Source organism: Grampus griseus (genome assembly GCF_964374135.1).
Source record: "Grampus griseus genome assembly, chromosome: 5".
Classification (NCBI taxonomy): Eukaryota; Metazoa; Chordata; class Mammalia; order Artiodactyla; family Delphinidae; genus Grampus; species Grampus griseus.
Window position 1 is genome coordinate 134,834,397 of NC_138998.1, and position 18,418 is coordinate 134,852,814.

The window sequence follows — 18,418 nt, forward strand, 5'->3', positions numbered from 1 at the left end:
CATGTGGCCTTGCGTTATCCTGATGGAAGACTATGTGTTTTCTTTTTTTTTGATAATGGCTTTTTTTTTTTTTTTTTGGCTGTGTTGGGTCTTCACTGCTGTGCGCAGGCTTTCTCTAGTTGCGGTGAGTGGGGGCCACTCTTCGTTGCGGTGCACGGGCTTCTCATTGTAGTGGCTTCTCTTGTTGCGGAGCATGGGCCCTAGGAACGTGGGCTTCAGTAGTTGTGGCACGTGGGCTCAGTAGTTGTGGCACACGGGCTTAGTTGCTCTGTGGCATGTGGGATCTTCCCGGACCGGGGCTTGAACCCATGTCCCTGGCATTGGCAGGCAGATTCTTAACCACTGTACCACCAGGGAAGTCCACTATGCATTTTCTGTTAACTAATTCCAGACTTTTCGTTAGGTGCTTTCAGTTGGTCTAACTGGTAATAGTACGTGTTGGAATTAATCGTTTGGTTTTCTGGAATGAGCTCATAATAGAGGACTCCCTTCCAATCCCACCGTATACACAATATCATCTTCTTTGGATGGAGACCGGCCTTTGGTGTGGTTGGTGGTGGTTCATTTCACTTGCCCCACGATCTCTTCTGTTCCACACTATTGTACAATAACCACTTTTCATCACCCGTCACAATTTGTCGTAAAAACAGAACATCTTTGTTACATTTCAGTAGAGAATTGCATGCAGAAATACGGAAATACGGTCAAGAAGGTTTTTTTTGCTTAACTTATGTGGAACCCAAACATCAAAGTGATTAACATAACCAAGCTAGTGCAAATGATTTTCAGCGCTTGATTTGGGTATTTTGAGTATGTTGGCTATCTCCCGTGTGGTATAACGCTGATTGTTCTCAGTGAATGTCTCTATTTGATCGCTATCAATTTCAACTGGTCTACCTGACCAAGCAGCACGGTCCAGTGAGAAATCTCCAGCATGAAACTTCGCAAACAACTTTTGACATGTTCAATCGGTCACAGCACCTTCTCCATACACTACACAAATCTTTTTTGGTATTTCAGTTGCGTTTTTACCTTTTTTGAAATAATAAAGCATAATATGCCAAAAATGTTGCTTTTTTTTTTCATCTTCAATATTAAAATGGCTACACAAAAATTCACCAATTTTGATTATTTTTTTTATTTTTTTTTTTTGTGGTACACGGGCCTCTCGCTGCCGCGGCCTCTCCTGTCGTGGAGCACAGGCTCTGGACGCGCAGGCCCAGCAGCCATGGCTCACAGGCCCAGCCTCTCCGTGGCATGTGGGACCTTCCCGGACCGGGGCACGAACCCGCGTCCCCTGCATTGGCAGGCAGACTCCCAACCACTGTGCCACCAGGGAAGCCCAATGTTGTTGTTTTTTTAAGTGCACGCTGATATGACAGCTATCACTATGCAATCTAACAAAATTGTTTCAAATGAAGTTAAGGACAACTAAGTGCTACTAGAGCCATCTTACAGAAAAAAACCAAAGGAACTCTTTGGCCAACCCAATATTTAGCATATAGTAAATCTGAAGTAATGTACGCCAAACTGTTTATATGTTCTGGTAAAGGTATTGGGGTAAATTTTATGTTTTATATTTCTGTATTATTTGAATTTTTACAAAGAAAATGTATTTCTTTTACAATTATAAAAACGCAGTGAATATTTTTAAAAACCTTTTAACTCTTTCTTTAACCACAGTATCTGACAGCCCTTGACTTATTCATTTCTTTCTTTCTCCCTTCCTTCCTTCCTTTCTTTTTTTTGCCACGCCTCATGGCATGCGGAATCTTAGTTCCCTGACCAGGGATGTAATCCATGCCCCCTGCCGTCTTAACCACTGGACCACGAGGGAAGTCCCAACTTATTCATTTCTATATACTACTAACTTAGCCCAAGGCCCAGCTCAAAGTCGATACTGAATAAATGTGCACGAGCAAAAGGACTCAATAAGTTGCAATATGAGAAAGGACTCTTTTTATCAGGATGATAATTTTCAAGGTACATCCCAAAAGTACAGTCTTCATTTCATTAATAAGGTTTCAAATCACGTTGACACTGGTGGGCATGTGATGGCGTTCTTCAGTGTAATTCATGTCCAGCCTGGTCAAGCACCTCAAGTGCACATTTTTGGGTCACCAACACCCATGGCACCCGGCTTCAAACTTGGGGCCCTCCAGCTGCAAAAGGAAAATCAAAAAGGAGTAGGTGTCGCTAAGAGATCTCTCTAAAATGGAGCCAGAGGCCACTGAGGAAGTGACTTATGCATGTCTCAGCCCAGATAGAATCTGACCTTTTGACCACCTATCTATCGTCTAACAAAGGTATCCAGCACGATGTTCCAGAAATTCAAGATACTTATCCAGCCCTTACCCTAAATAACTAGTGACAGTCTATCCCTTAAGGACAAATATTTCCTTTTTACATCAAAGTCAATCATAATTCCTGCAAGACAACTTTAACAACCTTGTGGTTTTTGCCTTTATAAGCCTCTGACTCTTTCTCTTTCCCAAACACTCTTCCTATTTTGCTGGCACCTATCCCCAGTTGCAATTCCCAAGATCCCAAATAAAGCTCTTTGCGGCTTCCATGCTGATTACTGTTTGACAAAGCCTCTAGGTTCAGTTACCGCAGTCACCCATTCGAGCCTACGGGTGCCTCACGCATGCGCCCTACTCTGCAGGGCCCCGGAGCTCGCCTCCTATCTCTCCCGCTGTCCCTGCTCCCTTAACCCCCAGTGCGATTTACCTTCCCTACACTCCCAATTCCACAGCGCCAGGAGGCGGAAGTGAGTGGGCGGGGTCACCCGCGCGCTCCGCCCAGGAAGTGGGAGGGACCTCGCGGGCTCTACATTTGTCGCCCGCCGCCTCCCAGTCGGATTGCGGCCGAGGCCGGTCCTGGCTTTGTAACTTGCTCAAGATGGCGGCGCAGCCACCCAGCGGGATCCGCCTCAGCGCGGTGAGCAGCCGCGAGGGGTGGAGCGGGCCGTGTCCCAGGAGGGCGGGCAGGCGGGCAAGCGAGGGGGGGGCCGGCAGTGGGCGGTGGCGACTCGTCGGCCCGGCGCGGCGGCTGGGGCCGCGGCGGGGCCGGGGGAGGCGGCGGCGGCCATCTCGCTACCGACGGCGGAGCTGCTCGGCGGCGGGCAGGGCAGGGCAGGGCCGGGCGGCGCGCGCCGGGCTGCGTTTCTGTTTTGCCTCCGCGGCTTCGGGGCGGGTCGGGGCCGCGGCCCCTCCTCCTGGCTCCCTCTTGGCTGCTCCGCAGCTGTCGTCCGAGGGCGAGGCCTCGGCGGCCAGTCGGCCCGCCCCTCGGACCGCGGGGCCTCTGACCCATCCCGGCCTGCGGGCCCGCGGAGTGTCCCGGAGGGGGAGGGAGAGGTGGTCTGCTGCCAGAAATGCCCAGCGGCCTTGACCTCCTGGCGGTGGGACGGGGTGCTGCGAGCTGGGACTAGTCTTCCTGATTCATTTAAATTCCTGCCGCTTCCCTCCAGTTAAGCCCTCGGGCCCAAATCGCTACTAGGTCACCACCGAGCTCTCCCGTTTCCCCTCTAGTCTCCGGGTCGTGTCTGTTCCGGAGCGTCTCGGGTTCTTGGGGATCCTTGAGCATGTTTTTTGTATCTGTGAGTCTTTTTCGGAGGGAGCGGTCACACAATATGAATTAAAATTTCACAGCCTAAGGTGTGGGCGTGGCCTCCCTACATGATTCTCCTTAAAAAGTTGGCGTTGTTATACAAAAATGTACCTCTTCTCTGAAGGGTGTTGGTGCTGGCCAAAGAATTGCTGCAGCAATCTCATTATTCGAATGGTAATACCATTGCGTTAAAAATGGTATTTTGCCCATTGACTTGCATTCATTTAGCCAGATTCCTGCCAACATCTGTATCATTAGACTTTAACGTTTTTCCTGATGAGTGTGAAATGGTATCTGTTTACTTTACGTTTACTTGACTGAAGTTGAAAGTTTGTCACATTTCACCCTTTTTGGTTTGGGATTTTAAAAAAAAAAAAAACAACTTCATCTCCTTTGCCCATTTTTCTATTTTCTTTTTCTTTGAGGGGTATTTTTATTGATTTGTGAGTGTTCTTTACATATTAGGAATAAAGGCTCTTTGGTTACCTAACTGGTTTATTGAATGAGATAGTATTTAGTAGATGGAAGACAGAGAGGAACTTTACTCTTTCTTACCACTGGCTTTAAACATTATTTGCTAATTCACCTGGGTGAATCTGGACAGATTCTGATGCTTTCCATTAGCCTCAGGTACACTTAAGTCAGACTTTAACTACTTTTAAAGCTCTTATTCATTTTAAAGCCCTGCTCTTTCCCCTCATATTGGGCCAAATTCTGGCCCAGAAAACTGTGGTGAGAAAAAAGGAGTGAACTGGGTTTTTTTTTTTTTTTCTTGCTATTTCTGCACTTTGATTCTTTTCCCCATTCCCCAGCTCCTCCCAAGTTGCTATCTCTGTCTCTTCAAGATTGAGAAGACCGGGAGCAAAGATAAGGGTCAAACAGTCTTGAGAGACTGGCATTGTTAGTTAGCTGGCTCTCTGGGTGTAGCAGCTGTCCATGTGCTAAATCTTTCTTTTGTGGGTAATAATGGGCCGTTTGGAACCTCATTGACAGAAATCTCCCATCTGCAGCTTCTGGAGTGTATTTACACTGGTCTTTTGCTTTAGGATAGGAGTTGGCAAACTGCAGTTTATGGGCCAAATCAGCCTGCCACCTGTTTTTGTATGGCACACGATCCTTAAATGGTTGGGGGGAAAAAGATAAAAGAATAATATTTCGTAACATGAAAATTATGTGAAATAGACATTTCATTTTCCCTAAATGAAGTTTTGTTGGAATAAAGGCTTGCTTATTCCTTTGGTATAGCTCTGAAATGCTAATACCATTTTGTGACTGAGAGCATTGGTTCTGGAGCTCACATGCCTGGGTTCAAATCCTGACTGATAACTGTATATGTGACCTGAAGAGTGGGAATAATAATCTTACCCACTGGAAAGTTAGTTTAAATGAGCCAGTGCCTGTAAAAGTCTTACAAAAGTCCTGTTCACGCCATAAATACTCAGTAAATATTTGCGGCTTTTTTTTTTTTACTGTTCGCAGTGAAGCCTATCCATTTTTCCAAAAACAGGTGTAGCTTCTTGAGAACAGAGTACATGGGAAGAAAATTTATGTCTTTTCTTGGAAATATGTTTTTGCTACCCTTGCTCTTTACATATAATTTGGCTGGGTTTGTAATTCTAGATTAGAAATTATTTCTTTTTAGAATTTTAAAGGCATGCTTTATTGTTTAATAGAGTCCTATGTACTGGTAGTTAGGCTGGAAACTCAAGTCCTTAATATATGGAAATTTTTCTCATTTATTTGGTGACAGTTTTCCGTTTATTTTTCTGGTTTCTTTTGTCTCCTGTTTTCCTTCCCATTGCTTTTTCTTTCTGGGAGATTTCCTCCGTTTCATCTCCTACCTTTCTCTTACCATATATTTAATTATTATAAACACTGTCTTATTCTCTGAATATCTTTTAAAAATCTTTCTCAACAAAATATTTGTTTTTATCTCTGGGTATATTAATCATAGTATTTGTGAAGTTTTCTTTTGCTCACTGCATTGCCTCTAGTTTCTTTACATTCTTTTTACTGTATGTTTTTTGTTCTAATTTTACACATTCTCAAATGTCTGGAGATGGTCAGCCTTCTACTTATATCTCCAAGTGAGACACTAAAAAAATGGATGTTCATACCCGAGTAGAGCTAGTCCTTTGGTGGGCTTCAGTGTTGGGTGATCAGGTAGAAGGAGCCAGCAGTGTTGTTGGAGCACTCTCTGTCAGTATCTGTTGACCGTAAAGAATGGAAGTGTTAGACCATAAAGTAAGTATGTTTAAAATAACTTCTAAAACTTGTAAAATAATTTTTTTTCAAGTGAGGGATAAAAAAAGCTATCCAGAATGGCCTGGCACAATTGTAAAAGAACCAGATAGAAATTTTAGAAATCATTCCGTTTTCCGGAGAGGAATTCTACATCTAGTCTCCTGCATGGCTTATATAATCCTGGCTGCTAGCTCTTCTGAAGCAGGGAAAAGGAGATAGGAGTATCCCATTGTTCAGTTTGCATATTTGGTTTTCATTTGTTTACTATTATGGTAAAATACACATAACATAAAATTTACCATCTTAACTATTTCTAAGTGTGCAGCTCAGTACGTTAAGTACATTCACATTGTTGTACAACCAATCTCCAGAACTCTTCATCTTGCAAAACTAAAACTCTGTACCCATTAAAAAATAACCCTCCGTTCCCCCTTCCACCAGCTCCTGGCCGTTTTACCTTCTGTGAATTTGACTACTCTAGGTACATTATGTAAGTGGAATCATACATTATTTGTCTTTTTGTGATTGGCTTGTTCCTCTTAGCATAATGTCCTCAAGGTTCATGCATGTTGTAGCATGTATCAAATTTTCTTTCCTTTTTAAAGCTGAATAATATTTCACTCTATGAATATACTACATTTTGTTCATTCATCGATGGACATTTGTGTTGCTTCCACTTTTGGTTATTATGAATAATGCTACTGTGAACATGGGTGTGCAGATGTCTCTTGAAGACCCTGCTTTCACTACTGTATACAAAATAGATAAATTTTATACAAAATAAAAAACAGTAAGGACCTACTGTATAGCACAGGGAACTATATTCAATATCTTGTAATAACCTATACTGGAAAAGAGTCTGGAAAAAGTATGTGTGTATACATACCTATATATATATCTATGTATGTATACACACACATGCACACACATATCTTTGTGTGTGTATATATGTATGTATGTATAATGGAATCACTTGGGTGTACACCTGAAACTATCACAGCATTGTAAATCAACTATACTTCAATTAAGGAGGAAAAAAAAAGACCCTGCTTTCAATCCTTTTCAGTATATACCCAGAATTAGAATTGCTGGATCCTATGGCAAATGTCTATTTAATTTCTTGAGCCCCCTCTGTATTTTCTACAGTGGCTGCACCATCTTATATTCCCTCGAAGGGTGCGCATGAGTTCCAGTTCCTCCATGGCCTCCCCAACACTTACTTTCCGCTTTTGTTGTTGTATTTTTTGTTTTGATTTTTAACAATACCCAACCCTTTGAGTGTGAGGCGGTATCTCGTTGTAGTTTTGATTTTCATTTCCCTAATGATTAGAGATGTTGAGCATCTTTGGAGAAATATCTGAATCCTTTGCCCATTGTTTAATCTGTTTGTAGTCTTCTTGTTGTTGAGTTGTAGGAGTTCTTTGTAAATTCTACATATTAACCCTTCATCAGATACTTGATTTGCAGATTTTCCCCCCCATCCTGTAGGTTGCCTTTTCACTCTGTAGATTGTGTCCTTGGATGCAGTGGTCCATGGCCTGCTAGGAGCCAGGCCACACAGCTGGAGGTGAGAGGCTGGCGAGCGAGTAAAGCTTCATCTGCTTCATCTGCGGCTCCCCATCGCTTGCATTACCGCCTGAACCATTTCTTCATCCCCACCCCCCGCTTCCCAGTCTGTGGAAAAATTGTCTTCCAGGAAACCAGTCCCTGGTGCCAAAAACGTTGGGGACTGCTGCTTTGATGTACAGAAGTTTTAAATTTTGGTGATTTCAGAAGTCATTGCCGAGTCCAATGTCGTAAAAGGTTTCCTCTATGTTTTCTTCTAAGAGTTTTATGGTTTCAGCTCTTTGATCCATTTTGAGTTAGTTTTTGTTTATGGTATAGGGTAAGGCCACAACTTCATTCTTTTTATGGATATCCAGTTTTCCCAGCACTATTTGTTGAAAAAACTGTCCTTTCCTCATTAAATGGTCTTTATACCCTTGTGGAAAATCATTTGACCATATATGAGAGGGTTTATTTCTGGTCTATTTGCTGACCTGCTTTTAACCCACCTGCTTTTGATTGTCTGTGAGCCTGCCGCTGTCAGTTTCTCCAGAGAACAGACCTCCAGCCTTACGTGGTTTGCTGAGGGTAGTTGAAGGGCTGCTCAGGTTAAAAGAAGGATCTGGGGAATCTTTCTTCTTTTAAAGACTTTCAACCTATCTTGTTTTCATACAACTTCTAGTATCTTTTACTTCAAAGGTACAAAGTCTAATTTCTAAGACTTTCTGGGGTTGCCAAGGTTCCTGACCTGCTTCTGGTTGGTTTTCTCATCTCCTACAGGCTTCGGATTTAGCTTTTTCCAGGCTATTAAATCAGTTGTCACTAGTCTGTGCTTTCCAGTTTCCAAACTACTGACTATTTTGTCTGCTATTAGTAATCACTTCTTTGATTCTTGTTGTTCTTCTGGGTTTCTGCCCCTTTTTTTCCTTCATTATAGAGCGGCTTCGGGAGGCAGCAGAGGTAAACACTGTCCATGTGTTCAGGCTTCCATCTTATATTTAAATGATTTTTTAAATTTGTGACTATTTGTTGACTCTAAAAGTTCTATTGATTCTTTTTTTTAATATATATTTTTTATTTATTTATTTTTGGCTGCGTTGGGTCTTTGTTGCTGCGTGCGGGCTTTCTCTAGTTGTGGTGAGCAGGGGCCACTCTTCATTGCTGTGCATGGGCTTCTCATTGTGGTGACTTCTCTTGTTGCAGAGTATGGGCTCTAGGCATGTGGGCTTCAGTAGTTGTGGCATGCGGGCTCAGTAGTTGTGGCACACAGGCTCTAGAGCGCAGGCTCAGTAGTTGTGGTGCACGGGCTTAGTTGCTCCGCGGCATGTGGGATCTTCCTGGACCAGGGCTTGAACCTGTGTCCCCTGCATTGGCAGGCGGATTCTTAACCACTGCGCCACCAGGAAAGTCCCTCTATTGATTCTTTAAAATATGTGTGGTCTTCGTTGTATGTCATTTTTGTGTGTTTTTTGGAGGGGAGGATTCCTTTTTTTTTTTGCGGTACGTGGGCCTCTCACTGTTGTGGCCTCTCCCGTTGTGGAGCACAGGCCCGGCGGCCATGGCTCATGGGCCCAGCCGCTCTTCGGCATGTGGGATCTTCCCGGACCGAGGCACAAACCCGTGTCCCCTGCATCGGCAGGTGGACTCTCAACCACTGCGCCACCAGGGAAGCCCGAGGATTACTTTTTAAATGTCTAGTTATTTCAAGAGATTCCTGTTTTATAGGCTGTTATTTCTTTTACCTAGTGTTGGGGGGCAATGCCTAATACTACTGTATCTTGTCTGCTCATATTTTCTCCTGGTGGATTGTTTCCTTAAATGTTATTTTAGATTGTGTACTCAAATATTCCCCAAATAATGTCTCTGGGAGAATCCTATGCAGTCTGGTTGAGGCTGTGTCTCCACAGTGGTTCTGCAGGTTATATAAATTGAAATGCTTAACCCAAGTGAAGGCATGCCTCTTTACAGAATTTCATGTTACACTTTTTTTGTTTGATTTTAACCTAGAGTCCAGAGCAAAACAGAAAGCTTCCCATTGGGCATATTCCCCCCACCCCCTTTTTTACTGAGGAAGTAAGAGGGGGCAGTAACTTCAAGTGCGTGCTTCTCTTCTGCCATGTCTCCTATCCTTGAGTCACCATTAAAATTGAAACCTTTGTATTCCATTTAAGCACCCCACTCTAATCCACATTTTCAAATTTTATTTTAGTTTTTAATTCCTTCTTTACTTGAGGCCCTTGAGGATTTTCTTTATTTATATATGAGCTCATTTGTGCCTTTAAGGGTATACTTACCTTTTTAAAAAAACATACACTTATAATGCTTATTATGTCCCAGGTGTTCTTCTAAGCATTTATAAATATTAAGTTTTTTAATTCTCTTAATGTCTTGGTAACCTGATATTATTATCATCCTCATTTTCACAGATGATAAAACTTGAGGCACAGAGGGTTAAGTTGCTTACCCAGGATCACACATCTAGTTAAAGATACTCCACAGTCCATGTCGCGTGTGTGTGTGTGTGTGTGTGTGTGTGTGTTGGCTGTTGAAGGGTGTTTTTCTTTCCAGCTGATGACATGTTCGAGAGATGAGAATTAAGAGTAGTTGAAAATAATGCTTTTGTTTAAATACCCAAAAAGCCACTGTTTAGCATTCATCTTTTCTTACTGATGCCTTCTTTGCTTTGTTCCCCCGGGACTCTTACTCAAGAACAATGTGTGCCATGTCAGTTTGGAGTTGGTATATAGGATGAAGTTATTAAATGTAAGTTGACAGTCTGCCCACAGTCTGCCGTACATCTAAAATCAAAGTATTACAACATGGACCAAAATACCCAATTTCTAACTCCAGACTTCAAACCTAACAAATTCATAAAATTGAGAGCAAAGACAGAAACTATTCTAAGGGTTTCTGGTGTTGATTTAATCGTTTTCTGCTTTGGTAGCCAGAGGCTTTACACCCCAAAGCCATGCCCCATAGTAAGATTTAGAATGGGTGAGGAGTACACTATGTATTCTTTTATAAATGGAGGACTGAAGATTGTGCAAGGGGAGGGCCTGGGACAGGACTCAGGTATACTAATTTGACAAAAGGTTTCTTGTAGAAGATGAAGGCCTGGAAATTGATTTTCTTTATAAAAACCCTTGTTTTAGAAAGTTGGGGAATTCCTTATACACCATTATTACGTGGATGTATGCTATAGAAAATATGCCATAGAAGGTCTGAATTACATATGCTCCAGTTCGAAGACCACTCTTCTACAGAATACTATTTTTCACATGTGTACTTTAACCTGATAGTAAACAAATGCTTAGGGATTGTCTAAAATCGAGGGTGGACAGAGGAAAAGTAGACCTCTTTCTGACACCTTGTGGCAGCAGCTGAACACTGTAAATGCAGCTGGTTGGATTTATAATCTAATCATATTTCTAGGGCTCTTCACATGAAACACTTTAAGTGCCTCTTTTTTCCCCCTTAAATATGAGATAATCTGTTCAAAATGAACACAAAAAAGTCCTCATTTCATGGAAATACTCTGCATATTGAAATTTCCAAGCCTCAGCCTTTTTAAACCATTTGTACATTTTTAGGCATTTGATATCTGCACTACTCAGGAATTTAGAGAGTTCCCTATAGCATGAGGTTGATTAACATACTCTTCCATACTGTATTACCATGAATCAGACATAAAATCTCTGGAGGTCAAGAAGGTTTGTTGCATTTGAACTGTTATTTGACATTGTTTGAAGGCTTTATAGATGTATACTGTTCCAGGGCTGCAAGTTCAACTGTTGATATAATGAACTTGGAGAGACCATGAGAAAAGCCTGTTGATTAATAAACAAAGCTAAGTTTCCTAAGCGTAATGCACTGAAGGAGAAAACACCCCTTTGACAAAGTCTTAGTTTTATCTCATGGTAATTTTGAGGTAGGTCTTGTAGGGTGGATAGCTTTGGGATTGGGCACTTAATGATATGGCTCTGGATTGGTGGACACAGGAGGCAAGGGTTTTGCAGCACAGCTTGATGAGAAACTGTTTAGTTGATTTACAGCCATATCTTCCAGGAATCTCATTTTCCGGGTTATGTCTTCCAGGTATATCCTGACACAAGCAGCTAAGTCATTCTTGCTTGGTCTCTCTTAATACTGGGACAGAAAATTATTTTGGCGTCTGTTCTCAAAAGTAAGACCTTAATTAATTTACGTGAATCATTGGTTTATTTCAGCTTTGCCCGAAGTTTTTACATACAAATTCTACTAGTCACACTTGGCCATTTAGTGCGGTTGCTGAATTAATAGGTAAGTAAATGCGTGTTTCGTATATAATCTGTTGCTTGCAGTTGAAGTTCTAAAAAGCTTTTTATTGAAAAATAGTATGCAGATGTGCTTTTAAAAAAAACCAAAGTGTATCTCAGCGATAACATTGGTAAAGGTTACCTAGCATAACAACTATTCAAACTGATGTCAAGTTAATCAGTGCTCAGCCTTCCCTACTCAGAGTATTTCCCTATATTACTATCAAAGTATTTTAATTTGCAAAGTCCTAAAGCATTTATGTTGAAAATATTTTTAGTCCATTATAAAAGAAATACGTCTATTGCCAAAAAGTGAGAATTATGTTTTTTTTAATAGTCTGAAAATATTTTATAACAGTGGATTAATTTTTCTGGTGTTAGTAACTAGGAGGATTATATTATGTTAGATTTGTGATAATAAATTCTTGGTTTTTCCAGTAGATAGAATGATCAAGGTATAAGATTATATTTAAAAGTGTTTTAATGAACATGAGGAAAGAGGCAAGGTTGTGTTCAGATTTGCATTATGGGTCATGATTTTTTTCTTGGTAAAATTAGTGCACATGAATTCTTGGGAATTCTTTAGATTCATTATCAAGAAAGGGTCCTATGTTGGATGTGCAAGGAAAAGAAAAGAAAGAAAATTTGAGAACCCTTCTTTTCTTTGGTGAAGTTAGATTTTCCAGAGTCTCTCAGCTAACATGTGCTGTTCAGATGTAGACTCTGAAGTGCAAATGAGATAACGTTGCAGCTATTCACGGTCATTCTTTTTCATGGCAACGGGAGGAGCTACTTAGCCTGGGGTTGTTCATCATAGTGCTTCTCTAGCTTTGGGTTTGGGCAACTGAAAGTCATGGTGCTCTTTGTGGTGTATCGGATTTTTAAGTTTTTTTATGAAGCTAAGGTGGTTGATGAAAAAGATTATTTGATTTTAATTGAGGACTTACAGAAGCATAGTTTGAGAACCATTATTTATATTATAATGAAGACTTGAAAATATACCTCAAAAGTATTTTTAGTCAGGGATATTCTGATAGATCTTAGATAGTTCACAAGTTGATTTTATTACTGCTACTGTTGAAAATTTTTTCGTTTTTCTTTGATATATTCCTCATACTTACCTGTTCTGAGAGAAACAAGTATGCTAGGCAAGGGTGTTAAACGGTGAGGTGTACAGAGATTAGAAAAATGTACCAGCCACCAGAAACTTCTGTCAGATTGAAAAGGGCTACAATTTGAAGAACTGGGTAGAAGTGAACCTTCATCTGTGTGTATAGGTTAGCATACTGCTTTCTCATTTATTCAGTAACTGTTGTGGACCTTTCATGTTAACTTGCAGTGCTGTTGACACTCAGCTCTCAGTTTCCCTTTCGATAGCTAGGCTAGTTCTTTGGGCAGAAGAAGACCTTCCTGTCTTGATCATCTCTTCAGTGCAGCGATTCTTCTGGCTTTACACTTTTTCAGTGTAGTGGGTACCAGTCTCTGCTCTCTATATAACAAATGGAGGGCTTTAGATAGAGTTAATTCTGTAATAGTCAATGAACGATATATAGCATGGTACAGTTTAGTTTCATGTTGTCAAATCTTAGGAGTTCTAAAACATTTCAGCTTTTAAATTTTCCTTAAAATATATTATTCTGTTGCTTGTCAAAGTGTTGTTCTGAACTAATTGCTCTTCTTCAAAATGCAGAATCAAAATTTCGCAAAACTTTCGTTTCTCAGATAATGCTTACGATCCTGATGTGAATGCTAAACAGATATGGATTGACAAAACAGTGATAAATGACCATATATGCCTGACATTCACTGATAATGGGAATGGTATGACTTCAGACAAATTACATAAAATGCTGAGGTATGTAAAGTGTCACACTCCTTAAAATCATTGCTTTTACCTAGTTCAGGTGTTTCATGTGTCATACTTAGACCCTGTAGTTTTTGTTTTTTAAACATGAAATGCTATACCCACAGTGTGCTCTATTCTCCTAAGTCTTCTGTCATTTTCTACTACTGTTAGATTATTATTATTTTTATTTTTATTTATTTATTTATCTTTTGCGGTACGCAGGCCTCTCCCGTTGTGGAGCACAGGCTCTGGACGCGCAGGCTCAGCGGCCATGGCTCACGGGCCCAGCCGCTCCACGGCATGTGGGATCTTCCCAGACCGGGCATGAACCCATGTCCCCTGCATCGGCAGGCGGACTCGCAACCACTGCGCCACCAGGGAAGCCCTACTGTTAGATTATTAAGCAGTCCCTGCCATTCTCATCACCCGCTCCCCATTTCTGACTTATCTAAAATTCCACCATTCCTTTAGAGTTGTAGCACATTGACATCAGTTGTTTGTGCTTTAGTGGAAATAGTTTTAGCTACTATTTCCTATAAAACTTACCACTTTGGGGAATGGGGACTGGTAATTTTAAAGTGACACAGGATGAGGAAGTAGCGTAATTGTAAGGGCTTGGGCTCTAGGGTCACAGAATAGGATGTCAGGATGAAGCCAACTGTGCCTGAAATAGAAGCTAAGATACATAGTACAGGTATGAGGTAGAGGGAGGATTTGCCTCAGAGGCCTTTCTGCTGTCTCTCAAATACTCCTTACACTGATAAAGTCAGGTTCACCCGATCGATAATCACAGTACGGCAGGCTTGCTGAGAACAAGAGAACCCTTCACACTTAGAGGAAGAGATTTCATGGGGTGAAATCTCAAGGTCCCTGGAGCCTAAATTATAATTCAGCCATTTAGCTGGGATGTGCCAGGCAATGAGCTCCTGTTTTAGTATGTGTAATCTTTACATCCCTATAATGTGGATTTGGTTTCCTTCTTTTCAGAGATAGGGAAACACATCAATATAGATTAAAAGTAATTTGCCCAAGATTGTACAGCAAGGAAGGATGAGGCTAACATTCAAACTTAGGCACTTTACTTGGTATTACAGTTTTTGAATTAACATAAATGAAGATTATACATACTTATTAAATTTTTTTTTCTTTTTAGCTTTGGCTTCAGTGACAAAGTCACCATGAATGGTCACGTCCCAGTTGGATTGTATGGGAATGGCTTCAAGTCAGGTTCTATGCGTTTGGGTAAAGATGCAATGGTTTTTACCAAAAATGGAGAAAGCATGAGCGTGGGCTTCTTGTCTCAGACCTACTTGGAAGTCATAAAAGCAGAACATGTTGTTGTCCCAATAGTGGCATTCAACAAAGACCATATCCTTTTGATTTTGAAATTGAAACTATGAAGAAATAATCTGAACCATTCCATCCTTCTGCCCTCCTCCAGATTCTTGTTTTTTAATCATACCTTCCATTCTAGCTCTTGTTCCTGTCCACTGCCTCTACTCTACATCTGGGCTAAATGTTTGTCCCTTTGTTTTCTCTATTGGAATTGTGCCATGGAAATCCTTAGCATAAGGCGATTGCATTTTATGTTAAGCTTCTTTATTTCAGTCTTTTTGTGGTCTGATAAGCTTATGATCTGGCTTGATACTTTCACCAAAAAATGAAAAAGCAAGATATCCTTAGGAAAATGTCTTCTGTATAAACATTCAAATATTGGAAATAATTAAAGTAGGAATAATAATAAACTTCTTCATACTTCATCCTTCTTGGTGTTCATTTGAAATCACACTATCATTTTAAAACTTAGAAAATAATTTAGGAAATGGTTTTTCAGTTAGTTTGAGTTGGTTTCCATATTGTAATTGTGAAAAATACGCCATTGGTCTAAGTCTTTAACTTAGGATATACGACAGATAATTAATTTAACAGAATCGAAAGCAAGTCTTGCTGCAATTCTGGAACATTCTCTGTTTTCTACGGAACAGAAATTACTGGCAGAGCTTGATGCTGTCATCGGTAAGAAGGGGACAAGGATCATCATTTGGAATCTCAGAAGGTAAACGGTAGACCTCAGCTAGTTGTTAACCATTTGGGAAGTAAAGCGCATGTGTGGGAATAATTTCATTACGTTCATGCTTTGTCACACAAGAGTGCAAATATATTGGAAGGTCCTCATTTTATGGCATAGTTAATGATTTACCTTTTCCAAGGGTATTTTATTGAGGCTACTTTGGCTTCAATTTGAGATAATTTCATATTACTAAAAATAAATTTCCTAGCCCTGCTATTCTGTCTCCATAGCACTCTATTTTCGCTCTTGGTTATACCATCTCTCTCCTCAAAAAAAAAAGAGAAATGAAACGAAAAGATAAAGCCCAGCCAACAAGTCCCAACTTGAGTAAGTTAGAGAAATCTTTGTCTGTTTGGTTAATTACATAAAGCTAAGCACAATTCAGCATCTGTTGAGAAAAATAATACAAATGAGACTTCTGTGTTGCTAAATCTTTGTGAGGATAAAATCCTTTGCAAATAAAGTTCTAAAATTTAGGGTAAATGTGTGATATTGAGAGACCTAAGATCTGTTGAACCATAGGAATAAAGCACACGTAGTGATAATCCTAAAATCTTTTAATTCTTGTGCTTTTCTGACCACTTGTATTCCGTTTTTCTTTTATTTTCTTTTTCTTACTTTCTTCCCTGCCCCTCCCATCCCCCCCACCATTTTTTCTTTAACTTTTAATTTTGAGCTCATTGTAGATTCATATGTAGTTGTAAGAAATCTCATGTACTCTTTACCCAGTTTCCCCCAGTGATAACTTCTTGGAACACTACAGTGCAATAGTACTGTTGATACTGACATTGATACAGTCAAGGTACAGGACAATTTCATCAACTCAAGGATCCCTTTTATATCCACACCCACTTCTTCCTTAATCCCTGGCAACCTCTAACATGTTCTCCATTTCTGTAACTTTGTCATTTCAAGAATATTCTGTAACTGGAATCATACCGTGTGAAACCTTTTGGGATTAGCTTTTTTCATTCAGCATAATTTTCTGAAGATTCATCCAGGTTCTTGTGTGTCCGTTTGCTTCCTCTTACTTGCTGAGTGGTAATTGCATTGTATGGATGGACCACAGTGTGTTTACCAATCTGGTTGTTTACAAGTTTCATTTATTACAAATAGAGCTATAAAACAGGGGTTCCCAACCTTTTTGTCATCAGGGTCCAGTTTCATGGAAGACAGTTTTTCCACAGGGTTGGGGGGGTGGGGTTCAGGCAGTAATGCAGTGATGGGGAGCAGCAGGTGAAGCTTTACATCTCCTGCTGTGCGGCCGGGTTCCTAACAGGCCCAGGGGTTGGAGACCCCTGCTATAAAATGTGTGCATAGAGACTTTTGTGGGAATATGGTCATCATTTTGTGGGCTAAATGCCCAGGAGTGTAATTGCTGGATCATATGGTAGTTGCATGTTTATTTTTTTAAGAAACTATCAGAATGTGGCTCTATCATTTGACATTCCCAATGGCAATGTGTGAATGAATACAGTTCTTTCCTGTACCTTCTGGGTTTCTTTTCTCCCTCTCTCCCTCCCTCCAACTCCTCTGACCTTAACTGCCACCACATGTTCGTGTTTTGTTTTGCTAACTGAAAGTTTTTTGCTTGCTTATCTTATGGTGAAGTTAAAATTTAGCTCTTATAAAAAATTATTTTTGCAGCTACAGAAGTGCAACAGAGTTTGATTTTGATAAGGATAAATATGACATTAGAATTCCAGAAGATTTAGATGAGACAGCAGGGAAGAAAGGGTACAAGAAGCAAGAAAGGATGGACCAAATTGCCCCTGAGAGTGACTATTCTCTGAGGGTATGTATTTAGCTCTCTTTGTGGGAGTGAGAAAATCATCAGATAATGGAAATTGTTAACCACTTGTATTATAAATGCTGCCAGAAATCGCTAAGTATCTCAGACATGAACCAACTTATTAAATTTGTCTTGTGTGCACTGCTTGTTTTATTTGCCTAGAAAAGTTTTTTAATTGCGAAGTCATCAGATCTAACAGTGCTTGTAAAAGTTCTTTCACTGTGTGGTTAATTATTTGAATTGGGAATACTAGAATCAGTTTGTCCTGTGATGGCCATATTGATTGATTCAATCAAAACGCCAGATTCAGAGTGTGTCTTTTAAAATTTAAAATATTCTCTAGAACACGCACACACACAGATACCCTAAAGCAATAAATTATGTATAGCCTATACATAATGCACGTTAGTATAATTTTGTGATAAATATCTTTGAGATTTGACCTTAGAGATGAGAATGTTTTTAAGATTGAAGGAATTCATATCTCAATATAACAGTGTTGATATAATAAGAATATTAAGTTTCGGGCTTCCCTGGTGGTGCAGTGGTTAAGAATCCGCCCGCCAATGCAGGGGACACGGGTTTGAGCCCTGGTCCGGGAAGATCCCACATACCGTGGAGCAACTAAGCCTATGCGCCACAACTACTGAGCCTACGCTCTAGATCCCACGAGGCACAATTACTGAGCCCGCACGCCTAGAGCCCATGCTCCGCAACAAGAGAAGCCACCACGACAAAGAGTAGCCCCCGCTTGCTGCAACCGAAGAAAGCCCACGCAGCAACAAAGACCCAACGCAGCCAAAATAAATAAATTAATTAAAACAAAGAATATTAAGTTTCTTAGTCACTATGATAAGACATATAATACTATTCCCTTTTTTTTCCTTCTTTTTGTTTTTCTTGGCTGCACTGTGGCATGTGGGATCTTACTTCCCCGACCAGGGAGAGTGGTCCTAACCACTGGACCACCAGGGAATTCCCCTTCTCCCTTTTTTTGTGCTAAAATTATTTCATAA

At 40.6% G+C, this 18,418-nt stretch overlaps 1 protein-coding gene across 1 annotated transcript in view; it reads left to right on the forward strand.

Moving 5' to 3' along the window:
* Positions 1-2,839: 2,839 nt before the first annotated feature.
* Positions 2,840-18,418, forward strand: part of MORC3 (MORC family CW-type zinc finger 3) — a 41,780-nt gene continuing 26,201 nt past the window's right edge. The window contains exons 1-6 of the mRNA XM_082655138.1: positions 2,840-2,940; positions 11,625-11,697; positions 13,416-13,548; positions 14,693-14,906; positions 15,447-15,595; positions 17,258-17,405. Of these exons, the coding sequence (XP_082511264.1) occupies positions 2,902-2,940; positions 11,625-11,697; positions 13,416-13,548; positions 14,693-14,906; positions 15,447-15,595; positions 17,258-17,405 (756 nt within the window). The 5' untranslated portion in view covers positions 2,840-2,901. The remainder of the gene's footprint in view (positions 2,941-11,624; positions 11,698-13,415; positions 13,549-14,692; positions 14,907-15,446; positions 15,596-17,257; positions 17,406-18,418) is intronic.